At 42.2% G+C, this 19,847-nt stretch overlaps 1 protein-coding gene across 5 annotated transcripts in view; it reads right to left on the bottom strand.

Moving 5' to 3' along the window:
• Window positions 1–19,847, bottom strand: part of adamtsl3 (ADAMTS-like 3) — a 235,733-nt gene that overhangs the window by 96,484 nt on the left and 119,402 nt on the right. For all 5 annotated transcript variants that reach the window (XM_076727218.1, XM_076727300.1, XM_076727446.1 and 2 more), the window contains one exon: window positions 14,213–14,449. In XM_076727218.1, the coding sequence (XP_076583333.1) occupies window positions 14,213–14,449 (237 nt within the window). The remainder of the gene's footprint in view (window positions 1–14,212; window positions 14,450–19,847) is intronic.

Below are 19,847 nucleotides of genomic sequence, written 5' to 3'. Positions count from 1 at the left end.
TTTCGTGCTGCTGTGTGGTGTATTATTAATGCATAGTATACATGCGCTTGAGGAGGGATTGGCCTCATTCCATCACTGACAAACATCCTGCTACAGCATCACAGCAACCCAGCACCCCTGCCTGCGCTGCTGTCTCCTTCACCAAGTGATGCCATTTCTTCCCTGCCATGCCCAGTGCCCTCTCTGCATGCCAGGGTTGGCAGCAGCTGGTGTTTGAGAGCACATCCATCATCCACCTCTCATTACTGGTGTGAAGTACCTGTGTGTGACTGCCCTGATCATTGGGAGCGTTTTCAGTTTAATGATGCACCAGAAACAAACAATAAACTAGGTCTCCACAGAAATTTACTTTTATTCAAGCAGATTCTGATCATTCAAACTTTGAAACTAAGCTCAACTTGTGGTGCTGAGTGACAGCCAAACAATCTTAACCAAAGTGGAGGGAGGTAACTTTTACGAGCTGAGTGGAAATGAGCTCTACTGACACTTTTCAGAATCAGAATCAGAATCATAATACATTATTGTCTCCCGAGGAGAAATTGGGTCAGTTGCAGTTGCTCCCATTGAACAACAGTAATAAAAAATAGAAAGGTAAATAAGAATAAGAATAGAATAGAATAGAAAGAATACGAATAATAAGAATAAGAAAAGTTAAAAAAAAGCACTAAAATGTAAAAATTGTAATGCAAAAGTAATAAAAAAAATATGTACAATAAACAATAAACATACAATAAACATAAATAATAAACAATGTTAAATATGTAAATATGAGTATTTAAACTATGTGTAATATGCAACATTAGATAGTAACCATCTAGATAGAAATATATCTGTTGCTAAACAAACATTTTACATTGTTTGTTTTCCACCTGGCCTTGTCAAACAGCAATCAGCTTCCCACTACTTTTACAGAAACCCTGTGAACACTAATGTTGACAAATGTGAATATGTTACATATGATATATTGAGAATTGGTCGTTTCAGTTCCTGCTGTTTCAGCCTTCCACCCACATAGATCTTTTTGAAACTGAACATTTAATTTCCAGCATTCTAGTGAATTTTTATATACCACTTTGTGCCTTTTTTGCATTATTTATGGTGGAAATGAAGAAAAACACAAAATTCATGTCAAAATTTGTACTTGTTTCCTTTTGTGTTTTTGATTGTTTTGGCTAACGACTCTCTCTCTCTCTCTCTCTCTCCTCGCCTGCAGTGGAGGTGTGGCCTGGTGGTGCTGCGGGTCTCCAACACACCTGGGGCAGATCTCCACTGACTGCACAAACACTTAAGCGGCTTGGCAGCGTTACCACGCTGCCAGATTGTTGGAGCATTTCGCCGAGACTCCTTAGCCATTCTGTTATCTTGCCTTAGCCAGTTCTCTAGATCTGATCTCGTAGTATTTGGTTATTGTCTGGTTTCGCTTGTCTGGTTTGGTTTGTTTCTGCGTTTTTTGTGATTGTCGTTCTTGGTTGTTCGTAGCTTTCCTACCCGCTCGCCATGGTGTAGTAAGTTCTTTGTTTGTTTGGCTGATTTTGTGTTCTTTGAGCAATTAGTACTTGCTAGAGTGATTGTTTTCTCCGACCCGCTCGCCACGGTGTAGTGACGCTTTTGTTTTATTGGGCTGATTCTGTGTTCGGGGTTTTCTTTGCATTATTATTATTAAAGTCATTGTTGATTTCGACTCCTTGTTTTCCAGCTGCTTCTTCCGCTACATTGGTCCGACTAAACGCCGATTCTACGGAATCATAACAATTCAGGCACCAGATACCAATTCAAAATATAATGGAATATAATGCAGTAGCATCCACACAAGACACTTTTTCCCCAGCATTTCTGAAGCTCAAACACAGCAGAGCTTTCTGCTGCAGCCTGAAATAAAACTGCTAAGGATCAGTGAGTGACGCCACCACCACACACAGATGTGTATGTGTAGCCGACAGAGGCATGTCCATATGACAGTGACATCACGTACAAATCAACATACAGCTACAGTCATGTAGTCATCTACATAAATGAAGATATAGAGAGAGCACCTGATTGTCAATGCTAAGGCACATGTTGTGGGGGATGTCACACTAGCAGTAAAAAAAAGTAAAGTTGTACTAGTAAATGAGGTAATATCAGATCATAATATTGATTTACTTTGTCTGACTGAAACCTGGCTGTGTCATAAAGACGATGTTAGCCGAAATGAAGCTACTCCTCTGAAAACATATTAATACTCACATTCCTCGAGGTAGCGGCAGATGTGTTTTAGTCCTACACATCAAACCTGGAAAACAGTGCAGCCAGTTTTATTTGTTATAGTGTACCACTCTCCTGGTCCTTATTCCGAATTTCTATCTGAGTTCACTGAGTTTCTATCAGGTTTAGTCTTCAAAACAGATAATGTGATTATTATCTGTGATTTTAGTGTTCATGTCGATATTAGACTCAGTTGGTTTCCGTCAGAACGCACATGAAGCTACTCACTGTTTTAACCACACTCTTGACCTTGCTCTGACTGGTATTGAAATTGAACACTTAATAGTCTCTTTGCAAAATCCTGTTATCTGACCATCACTTAATAACTGTTTAATTCCTTTTGACAACCCGCCATTAGGCAAAATTCCTACAACAACATTCCTGTCTCATAGTGCTATAGCTAAATTTAAGAATATGATCCCATCAGCATTTAATTCAATGCCATGTCTCGATTCAACAAAAGACTCCTATTTTAACTTTAGTCTCTCCTAAATTGACCATCTAGTTGATAGTGCAAGAGATTCAAATGCAGCTCTTTTTATCTGCCTAGAGAGTTCACATCCACTGTGATAACTGCAGCTTATATCCCCCGGATGCTATCGCTAAACTAGCAATGAAAGAACTGCATGCTGCTATTCACAAACAACAAACTGCACACCCTGATGGAGCCTTTATTGTTGCCAGAGACTTCAACCACTCCAACCTGAGGACTGTTCTCCCAAAATTTGACCAGAATGTCTCCTGCCCCACCAGAGGAGACAAAACCCTGGACCACGTTTATACAAACATTCCTGAGGCTCCCAAAGCCACCCCCCTCCTCCACCTGGGACAGTCTGACCGCCTCTCATTGTTCCTACTCCCCAAGTACACACCACTCATCAGACATGTGAAGCCCTCAGTGAGGACTGCACAAGTACGGTCAGAGGGAGTGGATGGCACATTCCAGCAGCCAGTTCCAACACAGACTGGAGTATGTTCGCCACTCGGACACTGACATTGACTCATATGCCTCCTCCGTTCTAGATTACGTTAACACGTGTTGACAATGTCACCACCCACAAACAGATAAGAACTTTCCCCAACCAGCAGCCTTGGATGAACAATAAGGTCCACCTCCTACTAGAGGAACGTGACGCTGCCTTCAAATCTGGTGGCACAGTGGCCTACAGCTCAATCAGAGCTATCCTGAAGAGGGGCATCAGGGAAGCTAAACACTCTCAAAAGCTACAGATTGAGGAGCACTTCCACAACAACGCCGACCCCCGCCGCACGTGGCAGGGCATCCAGGCCATCACAGACTATCAGCCAAAATAGACAGCCCCACCAACCAGCAATGCCTCCCTCCCTGACGAGCTCAATAATTTCTACGCTCGCTTCGACAGGGACAAAAAACAACCAGCCATCAAAACTGCTCCCCACCCAGATGAACAGCCCCTCACGCTCTCTACTTATGATGTGCGTTCTGCACTCAGCAGGATGAACGTCCGTAAGTCTGCTGGCCCTGACGGCATACCCGGCCGCGAGCTCAAGGCCTGTGCAGAACAGCTGGCTGGGGTCTTCACTGACATTTTCAACCTGTCACTGGCCGAGGCAGCAGCCGCAGAGGACAGAGGAGTGGTGTGGATTGAATTCATTTTTGAGGGCAACATTGTCCCAGCTACAGTTGGCAAAAACCTGTTGGTGTGTGCTAACCACTTCGAGACTGACTGTTTCTCCAACCTCGGTCAGTACAAGGCAGGATTAGCTGGGAAACTTTTTCTAAAGGAGGGGTCACTTCCAACTTTGTGTGAGGAATACCTGCAGACGAGGGACATGTAAGTATACAAATAATTAGCTGTGTGTTTCTTTTGTAGATTAACATGAACTCTTGTGTGTTGCAGTGTGTGTTTTGCCATTGAGAGCAATGTAAGGCGAGACTACAAGTTCAGCTGTTAGCTAGCAGTTAGCGGTTAGCTAGCTGCTTCGGTAGCTACATCACACCACAAGTTAAAGTAGAATCCAAACATTCTGTTTAATGCAGTTCCGATCTTGCAAATGATTTAATGCATGTTTGAGGGAGATGTCAGCATTTACAAATATTTAACTGCATTTATTTTGCTGTTTTACATGAACTAACCAAGCAGTGTTTTGCCAAATTAACCAAGTAGTGTTTTGCCATATAGCACAAGCTAACGCTAACTGCTAGCTTCTAGTTAGCAATCAGCATGGTCGTCACATGCAATCCCAGCGACCCAGCTGGTCAAGCAATACATACACAGACCCCTCTGCCGGGTCTAAGCTTCTATACAGGTAAGATAAAGTTGATGTCACATCTCTTTTTTTATATAGGCCAGTGCATCGTTACAGTGCTGTTGATCAAGTGTAACAGTGAGCTGTTGCAGCCTTTAGTGCATGAATTTATGCTGTAACAGTCCTGTCATGTTTTACCCTAAGTAAGCCCTGTTATCATAAAAATATACTTTTGTTACAGCTGTCCAGGCTACTGTGTCCTGCAAGGACTAATGTTGTAATGCACTGCATTACAACAAGAATCCTGATAGAGGACAAGCCACCACATCATTAGGGGATCCTCTTTTCAAAATGAGCTTTCCAAAGTCCATGAAGGGAGAGTGCAGAGCCAAGGCTGAGGTTGAGGTCTTTTGGGGTGTGTGGGGCACTCCTAAAGACCTTCTATCACTCTGTTGTGGCCTCTGCCATTGTCTATGGTGTAGTCTGCTGGGGGAGCAGCATCACAACAGCTGACAGGAAGAGGCTGGACAAACGCATCAGGAAGGCCAGCTCTGTCCTGGGATACCATCTGGAACTGGTGGAGGAGGTGGGGGAGAGGAGGATGACAGTCAAGCTGTCCTCCAAAACAGACAATGACTCCCACCGCCTCCAACACACACTCACTGCACTGTGGAGCTCCATCAGTGACAGGATGCTACATCCAAAGTGTGTGAAAGAGCGGTATCGCAGGTCATTCCTCCCTGCAGCTGTCAGACTGTACAATAAAAACTGCTCCAAGTAATCAGTGCAATAGTCTGTGCAATAAGCTGTGCAATAAAAACATGTACATAACAGTCTGTTAATACTATTTACAATTTCTTACAATTTTTTTACAATTTCTTTCTTTTTATTTTTATTTAAAATTCTCACTCTTTTGTATATACACTGATGTTGTTTCTAATTTGCATGCACTTCTTATATTAATCTCTACTGACGCTGCTGTTATCTGGAATTTCCTCTCACGGGACAAATAAAGGAATATTGAATTGAATTGAATTGAATTGAATTGAATAAACATCCCGCCGGACGTGTCTTCAAAATTGAATGTGCATGCTGTAGCTAGCTATTTTGTCTCAGCCTGAGGTGAATGGCCAGTAGTGCTAGGCTTGGCTTTCTCAAGTTTACAGCGCGAACACATCTGGTTGACAATTAGGTACCTTGAAACTTGCAAGACATAATTTCACGTTTTGAGAACAAGAAGCAAAACATAGTTTACTTATAACTGTAGTGTAAATACAAATTCAATAGGCTTATTATATAATTGCCTAGCTTCTAGAGATAGCTAGTGCCAGCAGCTAGTGTCTATCTTTTACTAATGGGAACTAACCTATTTGGGCTCACCTTCTCCTAAATCATCCACGGTGGTGTCAGGCTCAACAACTCTGTCAGCCCGGCAGCATTTACATTAAGACAAGTGCAAGCAGTAAACGATGAAAATGTGACAACTCAAAGCATGTCAATCATTGTAAGTCTAGCGATGACTGAAACATCCAGTAAAGCTTTGTGAACATATTGCTGTTGAGATGGTCATTAACTTTCTCAATTCCATTGCTGCAAATGGGATGACAATATCCAGCTAGCTGACTCAATGGCAGACTTTTTGTTTTCAAAACTTCTCGCTTAACTTGTAAAATATTATGTTGCAGTGTTCACAAAGCTTTACTGGATGTTTCAGTCATCGCTAGACTTACAATGATTGACATGCTTCTATACAAGTGAGGGGGCACAGTGAACAAAATTGGGGGGGCACTGCCCCCTTGTGCCTCATCATGGAGCTGCCGCTGTGCGTGTGTGCTTGGTCTGGCAAAATGTTACAATGATCATGGTGGATCCTCCAGCTGTGACTTCTATGTTCACTGAGGAACTTTTACCTTCAATGAGGTATTTGAGGACTTTCTGCTGTTTTTGAAAATAAGCCCTGATGATACTGCAGAGCCTGTTAGAGACAGTAACAGGCTGGATAAACTGATCAGCAGGTGTGCCTCTGTGATCGGTGGGGGGGGGGGGGTGGAATAAGTGGGGTCCATGGTGGATAGGCGGATGAGGAGTATGGTACACACCATCCTCAACAACAAAAGTCATCCTCTTCGTGAGACTCTGGAAGCTCAGAGAAGCAGCCGCAGTAACAGGCTTCTCTCTCTGTGCTGTTGAACTGAGAAGTTCAGGAGATCATTCATTCCTGCTGCCATAAGACTGTATAAATGTGTGAATTAAAAACCACACAGTGACAGGAGCCACAGTCTGTAGCCTGAGGCAAAGCTAGCGCAGAAGGGAGTGCACACTTCAGTGGAGGAGGAGTGAAGAAGCAGGGCAGTGGCCATGCAATTACAGGATGCCTAGATGAAGTGTGAACAGATGATGGAGTGGAAAGTCACCTGGCAGAACACTTGGAAATGGAACCCTCAGAGAGTCAAATTCTTGATTCAGGGGGTCTACAATGTCCTCCCCAGCCCATCCAACCTATTCACAGGGGTCAAAGCAGAAACACCCTCCTGTGTTCCAAGAAAGGGACCCTTAAACACATCCTGAGCAGCTGCTCCAAGACACTGGGTGATCACTGGAGACATGACCAGGCCCTCAAGTCCATTGCTAAGGCAATCAGCAAGGTGATCAGTGATAGTAGATGCACTCATGCTACAGTATTCATCAAAGAGGGAGAGCAGCCAATGGAAGACTCAAGGGCTGCTCTGTTTGTTTGCTGGTCTTGGCCTGAGACTGGGTGATGACAGTTTACAGGGGGAAGGAGCAGAAAATTCCACCACATATCATCCACAAGGACTGACCAGACATCATCTTGGTCTGTGAGACCACAAGAGAGCTCATCTTGCTAGAGCTAACTGTGCCCTAGGAGGAGAAGATGGAGGAAGCACAAGAGAGGAAGAAGGTGAAGTACCAAGAACCAGAAGAGGATTGCTGCAGGAATGGGTGGTAGACCAGGTGCATGCCAGTGGAGCTAGATAGTTGGGGGTTTGCAAACCATTCCCTCAGCAAGGCCAGTGGAACATTGGTCATTAGGGGACAAAGCAGGAGAACAGCCATCAACAACAATGTGGAGATGGCAGGGAAGCTCTCGCTGAAAAGGGGTGACCAGTGGGGTCAGTAGAATGCCACTTCTCCTGCCATGGCCCTGCCTGACATCCACTGCAACTGCTACTACTATTATTACATCCACTGTCACTGTTACTGTGAATGCATTTCTGTCTCTCTCTCTCTCGCTCTCTCTCTCTGATTGCATTTCTGTCTGTCTCTCTCTGTCTGTCTCACTCTCAATCTTGCTCTCTCTCTCTCTCACCCAACCAGTCGCGATGGCCGCCCACCCAGAGCCTGGTTCTGCCTGAGGTTTCTGCCTGTTAAAGGGAAGTTTCTTCCTCGCCACTATCACCACTATCACACTACCTGGAAGAGGGTGTCTGTTGCAAGACCTGAAATACATTGTATGCCTTTTTTTTTAATGAGCTATTTGGCCCATCCATGATGATGATTGCTATATTCAGACCTCCTCAGGAACTCACTATGCTTCAAATGAGATGGCTGTGTGAGAGTCTCTGAAACCCCCTTCCCCGATACTTTTCCAGTGGTGGAATTGGGTCTGATTGATTCCTTTCTATTGCCATTTTTGCATGTGCACCGGTTCATGTAAATATGATGGCAATTATACATGTCAGTCTCATGTCTGAATAAGTTCCCAAGTCCCTGTTATGTAAATGTCACAACTGCAGTCTTACTATGTCAGACATGTCAAATCAATAACATTTCCAACATGGCATACGTCTGAATGCAATGTTATAATTAAGGTACAAGCCAGAGCTGCATAATATTAAATACACCAGGAGAGATCAAATGGACTTCTTGTCTGCCTTACTAAGAACACTGTTAAATATCAAAAAACTATTTGCTAACACATTCATCATATCTTATGAAGTCATAATGTTAATGTGTTCACAGCTTGATGCATGATGATGCAGCCTGTGACAAACCAGAAAACATTCTTCATCCCTCATATCTTTGTTTCTTGTGTACCAGGTGCCAAGATCGTGTCTCTTTATATAACAGTCCTGTCATGTCTGAATGAAAGCTATAACTAACATTTACATGAAAAATATCAATAAAAAACATCAAATTGACAACACCAACAATCTTCAAATTATGCAAAGTAGTTTCTTTTTATTCAATGTATTGTAGGAGGAGATTTGCATTTAATGGATAAAGCTACTGCTGCTGTTAACTCGCCAGTAAGTGAAGAACACAGTTCGATATGTGATAATTAAGTCTTCGGTGCTTAGACTCCACAGGGAGATTTTGTAATCGAGGGGCATCACCCTGAGCAGCAGCAAGATAAATCTCTCCATGGAGTCCAGACACTGATATTGGTGGTGGCAGATGACACTATTTGAATGATAGGTTGATGAGGATGAAGAAGCGATGAAACTGATGAATCTGTGAAGACGGGGTGGTGATGAGGAGGCGGAGGGTGCACATAACAGCAGCATGAACATACTAAGGCAGAGAGACAGAATCACATTTGAAAAGACAACAGCAAGATGACAGGCTAACAGTGAGTGTCACTGTGCATTTGGGCAGATGTGACCAGCTGATGAGAACAGATGATATATCAATCGACAGCCTCAGACATTGACAACAAAGAAATTATGAATGAGCATGTGTGAGAGCTCGGCCGGTACCAGCTCTATATGGAAAGTGTCCTGAGACAACTTCTGTTGTGATTTGCAAATGTACAAGTACAATTGAATTGAAATTGAATTGAATTGAGAGGATTGAATGCAGGATGGTATGAGAAATAAGATACAGGCCTAAGCCTGCAGTTCTCCTGATAGAACTTTTGTTCAAGCTTCATTTATATTGGCTGTTTCTGCTGAGGAGTAAGAACTCATCATCAAAATCATTTCAATGAGTACCTTTTCCATTATTCAAAATAAATAATTTGAATTACTCCACCTTCGGCACCCCCATGGAGTTTACTGGAAGTATGCTAATATCAATAATATCAATGACATTATGCTACTTGCAATTCAACATAGGCCTGGGAAATGCAAAACTCTCAGTTGATATTATACTTTTTAGTGTGCAGCTGAGAAAATCCAAGAAAGAAATCAGGCTGTTAGTGACTGATCCTGAGTGTAATTCTGAGGATTAGAAGCATGTAATACTGCGTAGCATCTCAAGTGAGTGACACCATGCTTCAAAATGTCAGATTACTGCATCTAGGAAAAATCAAGGTTGAGAAAACGCACACGACCTTTTATTCCAATTTTAAGTGACATTATGGGAGGATATTTCCAATTCATCTAAAAAGAGCATTAAGACAGTAATTTTAGCATGAAAAAAATCCACATTATTATAACCCTGATAATCAGAATGAACTGCCATTTTGTTTCACTTTGCTCATGTAGCCTGACGTGCTCACAATAGCTGATTTCTTGGTGTGATGGGGGTTATTTGATCATGTTTCAGTTGGCATGAAATCAGCAGGTACCAGGTTGCTGGAAGTAGTTGGCTTAATGATTTTTCACAATGATTCAAGAAATAGTTAGTTTAAAAAAAGAATCCAGCTGCATGGATCCCACACTGGGTTCAATTTTGGTAGCTATTTTTCTTTCAAAATTACTATTTTTACTTATGCCTTGACAGTTAATCATAATGAGCCTTTCTGTGTTTCCTGTATATCATACACTTTCACCTAGCACAGCAGACTTTTACCATGCACCTCCTATGCTACAAACAACTCCTTAGATGGTATATCTGCAGACATATATTTTATTTTATTTTATTTTTTTTATCATAGCTGCGCACACAGTTGTACCCCCAAACACCTAACCACAAACCCGACCCAAACCAGATCTGCGCATGACCTTTCAGACACCTCTTGCTTGGTTCCCCTTTGCTTGTCTCACAGACATTTCCTCTGTCTGGTCTTGTATGCCACTCACATTTGAAATAAATTCATCTTGTATTTTATTGCTTTGTCAGTCAGCTTGAATGCTGCTCTGATGCATACTTGAAAGTGTATTTACTCTCAAAACCTTTTTATTAAATATTCTCAAAGACATGTTTTTGTCATTGCTTTTCTTTCTCTCAAGGAAGAAAGACATTAATTTCCACAACAACAGTAATTACCACTTGACAAAAACAAAGAAACAAAGTTTGTAGTGTTTGTAGTGTCTGGATACAGCGTAACACAACTGTATTCTTATAAAACATTTCAACTGTCAATACAGAGGTCAAGAAATGCTGTAAGAGCATCAGTTTCAATATCATAAATGAAATAAATCAAGAATATTAGGACTCATCTGATGGTTATAAAGTCTGTTTGTGCTTAACTTTTGATTTCTCTCTTAGACCTCTCTCTGAACATAATCTGTGTTTAGGAGCATAATGGGTTTCCTATTTTCTATCTATAAATTACCTTTATCAGCCTTGTGGATAAGAGTCATTAACCTTTCAACAGGTTCTGTTTATAAGATTGTGAACATTAACATAGGAGCAAAAAACATTTGCTGTGTAAAGATATGGTGCAGTAGTGGCATGATAAGTTTCACTCCCTCTGCCTCTCTTGTAATCTGAGCTTCTCGCATCTTTGTTTTAGTACCTAGGCGGTTAGTTAGTGCACATGAGTCCTTCACTTTGAATTTGCTGGTCCTCCCCATGTTCATAAAGACACTATGAGAATGACTCACAGCAAGAAGGTCGCTGGTTCGATCCCCGAGTCGGGCAGGGCCTTTCTGTGTGAAGTTTGCATGTTCTTCCCGTGCATGCGTGGGTTCTCTCCGGGCACTCCGGCTTCCTCCCACATACCAAAAACATGCTTCATTAGGTTAATTAGTGACTCTAATAATTGTCCTTAGGTGTGAGTGTGAGTGTGAATGGTTGTTTGTCTCTATATGTTGCCCTGCAATCGACTGGCGCCTGGTTCAGGGTGCCTCTCGCCCACTGACAGCTGGGATAGGCTCCAGCGCCCCCCCCCCCCCCGCATGAATGAATGTTTGCTAGCAAATACATCTCCCTTTTCCTGTGATGAAACTGCATTGTAAACTGGTGCTGTATGATGTAGACAGCTGCATAGGCAGAGCATGTTTTTAATGGATCTGGCAAGGATGCTACCTCATTATCTTATCTACCTCATTGTTGAGGAAGCCGATAGGGGATAACCTCGTTCTTTTCCCACAATGCCCTTTGTTTTTTGCTTCTTTACTCCCTTGATTCTGTCACAGTTTTTCACTTTCCTAGTTGCGTTTTTTATGATTGAAATATTAAATTATGCAGTGATAGCTGGTGACAGAAATGCATTTCCCACAGTTTACCAGTGCCTTAATATGATTTTATGTCAGTAAAAAAAAGAAAACAAAAGTTTGTTGACCACAGCCTCCCACAAATCTTAAACCTGGTCATAGTGGTATGGGTGGAAGCTGGAGTACTGAAAAACTGTGCTGTGTGTGATTTGTTATTTTCACCTTCATACAATATGAAATATGGCCAAATTGATAGTAACACCAACCTGAAAGACAACAAGCTGTCCAAAACTCATCAGTTCTTGTTTTCAGCTTAAACGAACCTTATGGAAAAGCATCCAAATGACTGGATGGGAACAGTCAGTAGCTCATAATCTGCTACACCGCCACATTCTGCTACATCACCTATGTGCTAAAGACGACATATAAATTATTGTTTGTGGTCTGTCAAGTATAACACATGTGCTCCTCCTCCTGTCATGCAGTCACAAAGAGCCTCTAATCAAGCAGCCAGCCTGGAGTGGAAGTGATCCACAGTAAATCCCTCTCTATGTGTCCCAAAACAAAGCTCCACTAAATATAGAACTTCTGACATGATTATGACACTGCAGGGACCACAGTTTCCAGCTCAGACTTTTAGTTTATGATGGCCTATTAATACATTTGGGACCACACTATTAGCTGCAAAGAAAAGCAGCGATGTGGATACTCACAATGTATTTAGAAGTAGAAGTGAGACAAAACTACAAAACACTTTTCAGCAAACGGCAAAAAACATGTGTCTATATTGAAATGACAAAGGCCTGTTGTGACCATAGTAATTATGACTCATGTCCATTGAGAGAAAAGGACAAAGCCAGATGGCATAGTATAGAATCACAAAGGTCAGAGAGAGGAGCTCTGGATGGATGGATGAGTCAACAATACAGTCAATAGTCAAGGCAGAGACAGTTCAGAAAGGAGACATCACACATAAGAGTCATTTCCTGTATCTGTGACAAGTGGGTGTTGCCACTGACCATCCCCTTTAGGAGACTTGCAGCAGGTCCTTAGTCTATTAACTCCAATGCTGGGAGTGAAGGTGATTATGACTGATTCTTTTGCCCCATAGTCACTGAAGCAAACATTCAACCCAACTTTCACAAACCACACATCTCCTTAACATTCTGACACTAAAATTTGAGACAAATTAAGAAACAATTAACTGTGTTTGAGATCTGTGTCATTCATTCATTCTCTATTTCAACCCAAACTGTGATCTGTCCCTTAACCTAACCAAAATGTGTGGAGAAAAATGCAGATACATAGATGCAAAACAAATAAAATCATCCAAATAAAAAAACAAAAATAGAGAGGATTGCAGATGGCAAGAAATTCACTCCATTTCTATGACATTCTACCACCTCTCATATTTTGTCTTTGGAATTAGTAGCAGCAAGAATGCACCAAGCTCAGTTCTCTTGCCTTGGGTCACATAGCAGGTAAAGCTGAATGATTGTTAGGAGAGTCTTTTTGGTCATAAAACACAACTATTGATTGTATGTGAAGTTAGCTTAATACTTGCCCTCTAATATAAGCTTAAAATGCATCCCATATAATTATGGATGAGGTCTCAGAGGTACTTGCTTAAGAGAATATTGTAAAATGTTGATTAATAAACTGAACAAAATCTAAATCTTGTATCGGCTTGGTATTAGTCCACCATCTGGGTGGGCCTAGGTGCTGGATCAGGGGTGCAGGCCCGGCTGTGGCTCAGGAAGTAAGGCAGGTAAACTACTACCTGCAGCATTAGCAGTTTGATCATCATCAGCTTATCTTTTCCACATTAAGACCTTGACCTTGAGCAAGACATTGAACCCCAAGATGACCAGGCCAGTACCTTGAATAGCAGCTATGTATCCATTGGTGTGTGAGTGTGCTTGGGTTACTATGACTGACTGATATGATAACTCCGATGCATTTTAAAACAGAAGCTTTTTTTTTTTTTGGTAGGAGAACACATAAATATTCAAGATGTTGACAAAAATATTAATATCAAAGAAGTCAGGGATCATATTGGCACCAGTACTAAAAAGTTTTGAATGATACACAGCCCCCAAGGTATACTGTGTACTGTAGTTCAGTTAATTTGGTCCCAAACAAAAAATATTCATTGTTGCTTTTCAGTTTTGTTTCGCTTCATGTTCACACTGACTTACACCTGTGAAGGCTCAGCAGTGTCCAATTTTATAAACAGCATTTTACATGAACCCTCTTCACAAGCACACACTATCCAATTAATAAAGCTAGATAGTAAATATTACATTTGATGTCACAGAACTGTCCAACCTTTTGTTTTGATGCAATTTCCTGGCATTGCACCCTTTTTCACTCACACAGGTAATGAGACAAATGGTGCAGGTGTCTAATCATATCAGACCAGATTTATAATACAATACAATACAATCCCTTACCTGACACACTCCATTAATGCACATGTCTAAGGTGTCTGTGTGGCATCGTGTCCCGTCCAGCACCTTGGGGGACAGTTCAACAGTGAGGCTTCTTCCTTTAGCCTGGCACCGCAATGCACAGGGTGCTGAGGGGTCATAAGGCACTGGGACCCACTCATAAGTGACACCCTGGTACTTGATGTCATTGTGGGCTGAACACTGCTGAGCCCGGAAATCACCTGACTCTGCTGGGCAGTCCTGAGGAGAAGAATAATAAGGACAAAGGCAGAGGTTGGAGTGTTACACCACAGTATTTTATTACAACTACACTATTCACAAAAAGGGATATTTGGCTTTCAGGTGAAATTTCAGGATGAACCTAAAATGCACTATAAGCTTTACAGGTGAACTTAATTTGACCTTCACTGAACTTTTGAATGCACATGTCCAACTGTTCAATGTTTCAGTACTTTTTGCACAACTTGCTTTTCTCTAACAATGAGCTGAACAGCAAAATTCACAACAGAGGTTTGACCCATGAATTGACCAATAAATTTCCTGGTTTAATTACAATTGATATTTAAACAGTCCTCTTCATCATGCTGTTCGCATTTTGACATCATGAGACCAAGACAACGCCTAACAACTGATCAGCATTACCTCACCGTTGCGAGGCTTCAAACAGGATGTTCTCAGACAGAGGTGGCCACTGAGCTTAGAGTGTCTTCATCAACGTTGCAACAGAGATACAGAGAGACTGGAAGAGTCACAGAAAAGTGTAGAAGTGGACGTCCTTTGGCCACATCCCACACTGATGACCACTTCATTGTGAACAGTTCCCTGCGGAACCGGATGATGAATGGGAGGTGACAGGCACCCAAGTGTCACGTCAGACCATTTTAAACCATTTACATCCACGTGGTCTGTGTTCTAGACAACCTGCAAGGGTGACTATACCACCAGCATTTTTGCTGGAGGGACCAGGGAGCCTTAGCGCTGTTCTCTGATGAAAGTTGATTCACGTTGAGCAGAAATGATGCCCGCCAACGATGTTGGAGACATCAAGGAGAGCACTATGCATCAGCCACTGTTGTCACCAGATGAGCCTTTGGTGGTGGTGGTGTTACAGTGTGGGCAGGTGTGTCTAGTCAATACAGAACTGCCCTACACTTTGTGAATGGTAAAGTGACAAGCCCATATTACCTGAATAACATCATTAATCCAGTCATTGTGCCCCTGCATGAACAACACAGGCCTAATTTCATCTTCACTGATGACAATGCTCCAGCTCATCGAGGTCGCATTATTAAGGAACGGCTGCTGGAGACTGGGGTACCTCAAATGGAGTGGCCTGCACTTTCTCCAGACCTGAATCCAGACCTATGGGATGAGCTGAGTCACTGTGTATAGGCTTGTAAATCTGTATCCCAGAACCTCAATGACCTGAGGGCCGCCCTTCAAGAAGAGTGGGATGCCATGCCTCAGCAGACAATAAGTTGACTCATGAACAGCATGAGATGTCATTGTCAAGCTGTAATTGATGCTCAAGGGCACATGACAAGTTATTGAGACATTGACATTTTTTGTTGTGGTATACCCACCACTGTTGTCAGCTTTTGTTTCAATAAATTATTTGAGATGACGAAATCACCATTGCATGCTTCTACTTAAATGTCCTTCTTTCATGATATAATATCACTGTAGTGTAAACCTTTTCCACAAATTTCACCTGAAAGCCAAATATCCCTAACTTTTTGAGTAGTGTAATTTCAGTGTCATTTTATTTATTTGGCATTTAAAGGATGTAATTAAACTATATGTAAAACATTTGAAAACAATAGTTAAATATGACAGTTAACATATTTTGATTACAGAAACCAAGATTCACACTGATTTTTCCTTCCTTCCTTTTCACCTTTATCTTACTTTTGCTTTTCTATTTCCAAACATTTCTTTCACATTTCACAATCCATTTGTCTCCAACTTTAACCTTCATATTTTTTGTTATTTCCACACTGTTGAGTTTTTGAGCACCAAGAAGACTGCAAACTACCAAACAGGGACTTAAACAAAGCAGGTTTAAGAGCATTCAAAGCATCAACTAAAGTTGATGCTTTGAATATACATATGCTTTATGAGGAAAGAAATGAATTCAACATGTCTGTCAGACCGAGCATACACACAACACATTTTGGACAGAAAAGATGATTGTATATGTTGTTGGTTGTTTGGTTACAGGAAAACTCCACAAGGCAAAGCTGCATGAGTTAAAATGTTTACACTAACAATGGATCACACTATGTTGAGGTTCCCCTTTTTGCAGCTCACCTAATCCTAACCCTAACCCTAACCTTTGGTTTTACTGGTTTTACTGAAAAAACTTTACTGTTTTCATTCTCAACCACCTCATTTCCAATAGCAGTCATTGAAAAAGCTCTGATAAACCCACTGTACACTTTCTGTCCAACACAAACAGCAGACAGACACAGGTTGAGAGTAGCTGATGAACACAGTGGAGCAGATCTAAAAAGTTGAGTGAATATTGGACTTGCACTCAAGTTGACATAAACATGAAGCCTTGAATGCAGGACCATGGCTGGAAATTAGAGCTCAATGGATACTGATTTTTGGAGGCTGACACAGATATTGATTTTTGACTGTTTGTAGATAGTGGCATGTAGTATTTTTTTCCACCTGGAACCACATCCAAAATGGAACTAGCCTTTCAGAACACAACACTATCTCATATCCCATATCCCACCACCATAAAGTAGCTCTGCAACAGTTCATCACACCAGGAAAATTAGTCAAAATTAAATTCTGATATCAGGTATATACTGTCAACTGACTAAGGAAGAATCAGCATTAAATCTTTTCCTATTCTTGGTCCTCAGGTATTCTTTACTTAAAAGCACCACTGACCAGTATGTCTAGTAAAAATCCTGCGGTTTACTGATATTAAACTGCAGGAAATCTGAGGATGGAAAACAAAATGTTTGTTACCTCTTGCAGAGAACAAGTCCTCCAAATTAAATAACAAAATTGAATTTAACTGCTCTTTATACCAACACTTATAAGGTAAACAACATGGCTATTATTGGTGACAATAACAGCCATGTTTTTAATGGAAAGGTTCAAATTTTTCAAGTCTGTCTTAAAACAATAGTGAGGAGCCCATATGTTACTATTACAATTTACATTTGTCATGTAGCAGACGCTTTTATCCAAAGTGACATACATATGGGATTTTCACACATAAGCAAGGTTCTAGACAGGAGAGAACAACAAGAGTAAGTGCGCTAGTGCAACTTTCTGGTCCAACTGGACATAGGTGCTACGAGACAGTGCTACGATGTAATGCAAAAAGTGCATAGAGTCGACTGAGAGTTTTTTTTTTTTAATGAAACAAGGTGTTCAGTAATGAGCTTGGTCTTCAGTCTTTTTCTAAAGATTGAGAGGGACTCTGCAGAATGAAAGGAGTTTGGTAACTCGTTCCACCACCGGGGAACCACAGAAGAAAAGAGTTCAGCTAGAGACTTGGGGCCTTTTGGAGGTGGCAGCACAAGGGAGTTCAGGTAGTTCGGAGCGATTTTGGTAGCAATTTTGGAGGCAAGCATCAAGGATTTATACTTAATGCCGGCAGCAACTGGGAGCCAGTGGAGGGATATGAATAGCGGAGTGATATGCGCTCGTTTGGGCTGGTTAAATAACAGGCGAGCCACCACATTCTGTATCAACTGCAAAGGTTTTAGCGAGCATGCTGGGAGCTCTGCCAGTACGGAATTATAATAGTCGAGGTGTGATAGTAGCAGCACTTGTACTAGAAGGTGTGTTGCATGTTCAGACAGGTAGGGTCTGATCTTCCTGATGTTGTACAGGGCAAACAGGCATGACTGAGCAACAGAGGTCACGTGCCCTTTGAAAGTTAATTGGTCATCAATCATGACACCCAAGTTTCTGGCAGATTTTCGGGAGTGAGCAGAGCTGAGTCAAGCTGGATACTGATCTGTTGTTGTATAGAGGGACCGGCTGGGATGACAAGGAGCTCAGTCTTTGACAGGTTAAGCTGAAGGTGTCGCTCCTTCATCCATGCCGAGATATTGGCAAGACATGCCGATATCCGAGCCGAGACAGTGGGGTCGTCCGGCGGGAACGAAGGGAGGAGCTGGGTATCGTCAGCATATGAATGGTATGAGAAGCCATGTGAGTGGATGACTGCACCAAGTGCGGTGGTGTATATTGAGAAGAGAAGGGGTCCAAGCACAGACCCTTGAGGTACCCCTGTGGACAAGCAGTGGGATTTAGACATTTCTTCCCTCCAAGAAACTGCCAAGGATCTCCCTGAGAGGTAGGACTCAAACCAGAGGAGAGCAGATCCTGAGAACCCGAGCTCAGCGAGTGTGGAGAGGAGGATTTGGTAGTTAACCGTGTCAAAGGCAGCCGAGCAATAGTAGAGGACAGAGGATTGACCAGTAGCCCTAGCTGATCGTAGTGTTTCCACTACAGATAAAAGCGCAGTCTCCGTAGAGTGTCTGCGTTTCAAAACCGGATTGGCTGGAATCATGCAGGTTGTTATCAGAAAGGAATTCAGAAACCCGATTAAAGATTGTGCACTCAAGACAGAAAGAGAGGAGTGAAACTGGCCTGTAATTTTTCAACCTGAGCTGGGTTGAGTATAGGGTCAACTCAATATTCCTTTATTAGTCCCGCAAGCGGAAATTCCAGTTCACAGCAGCACCAATAAAGCGGATAGAGTAGTGTAACAAGTGCATGCAAATTAAAAACAATAAGTATATACAAAAGAGTGGAATAAAAAATAAATGTCATCTTGAGAAATTGTAAATAGTATTATTATTATTATTATTATTTACAGACTGTTATTTACAGGTTGGATTGCACAGATTATTGCACAGATAATTCACAGATTACTTGGAGCAGTTTTTGTTGTGTAGTCTGACAGCTGCAAGAGGGAATGACCTGCGATACCGCTCCTTCACACACTTTGGATGTAGCATCCTGTCACTGATGGAGCTCCTCAGTGCAGTGAGTGTGTGTTGGAGGGGGTGGGAGTCATTGACTGTCATGGACGACAGCTTGCCTGTCATCCTCCTCTCCCCCACCTTCTCCACCAGTTCCAGATGGTATCCCAGGACAGAGCTGGCCAGCCACTGAGGTCAGAGTGATCTCTGGTTTTACTCCATTTTCTCATGGCTGCTCTGAGCACCGCCCATTGCTCTCTGATGACACCGGTGAGCCACGACCTGGTGGGGGTTTTACAAGCAAGTTTGGATGAGAGTGGGCATAGATTGTTTAGAGAGGCTAGTGAAGAGCAGAGTGTGCCTGTTGCCTCATTCACAGGGAGTGAGGACAAAACACTGTGAGGAGGCATGGTTGCCTCATCAGAAAGTTGAGCCAATGTGAGGGACCGGAGGTTTCATCTGAAGGAGACCATGTGTGGTGGAGCTTGAGGATGCTCTGGTAAGGATACAGAGAATTCAGTAAAAAAGTGGTCTGATCCATGTAGTGGGGTGACAGTTAGCTTAGCCTTGCAGCAGTTTCGCATTGCAGTAAGTCGAGAGTATTGCCCGCTTTGTGTGTGGGAGCGGTGGAGGCCTGTTTGAGGTCAAATGAGGACAGCAGCAAAAGGAAGTCGACC

Source organism: Chaetodon auriga, chromosome 1 (assembly GCF_051107435.1).
Source record: "Chaetodon auriga isolate fChaAug3 chromosome 1, fChaAug3.hap1, whole genome shotgun sequence".
Classification (NCBI taxonomy): domain Eukaryota; kingdom Metazoa; phylum Chordata; class Actinopteri; order Chaetodontiformes; family Chaetodontidae; genus Chaetodon; species Chaetodon auriga.
Note: the sequence above shows the minus strand (reverse complement) of the source record. Positions and strands in the feature narration are given on the sequence as shown.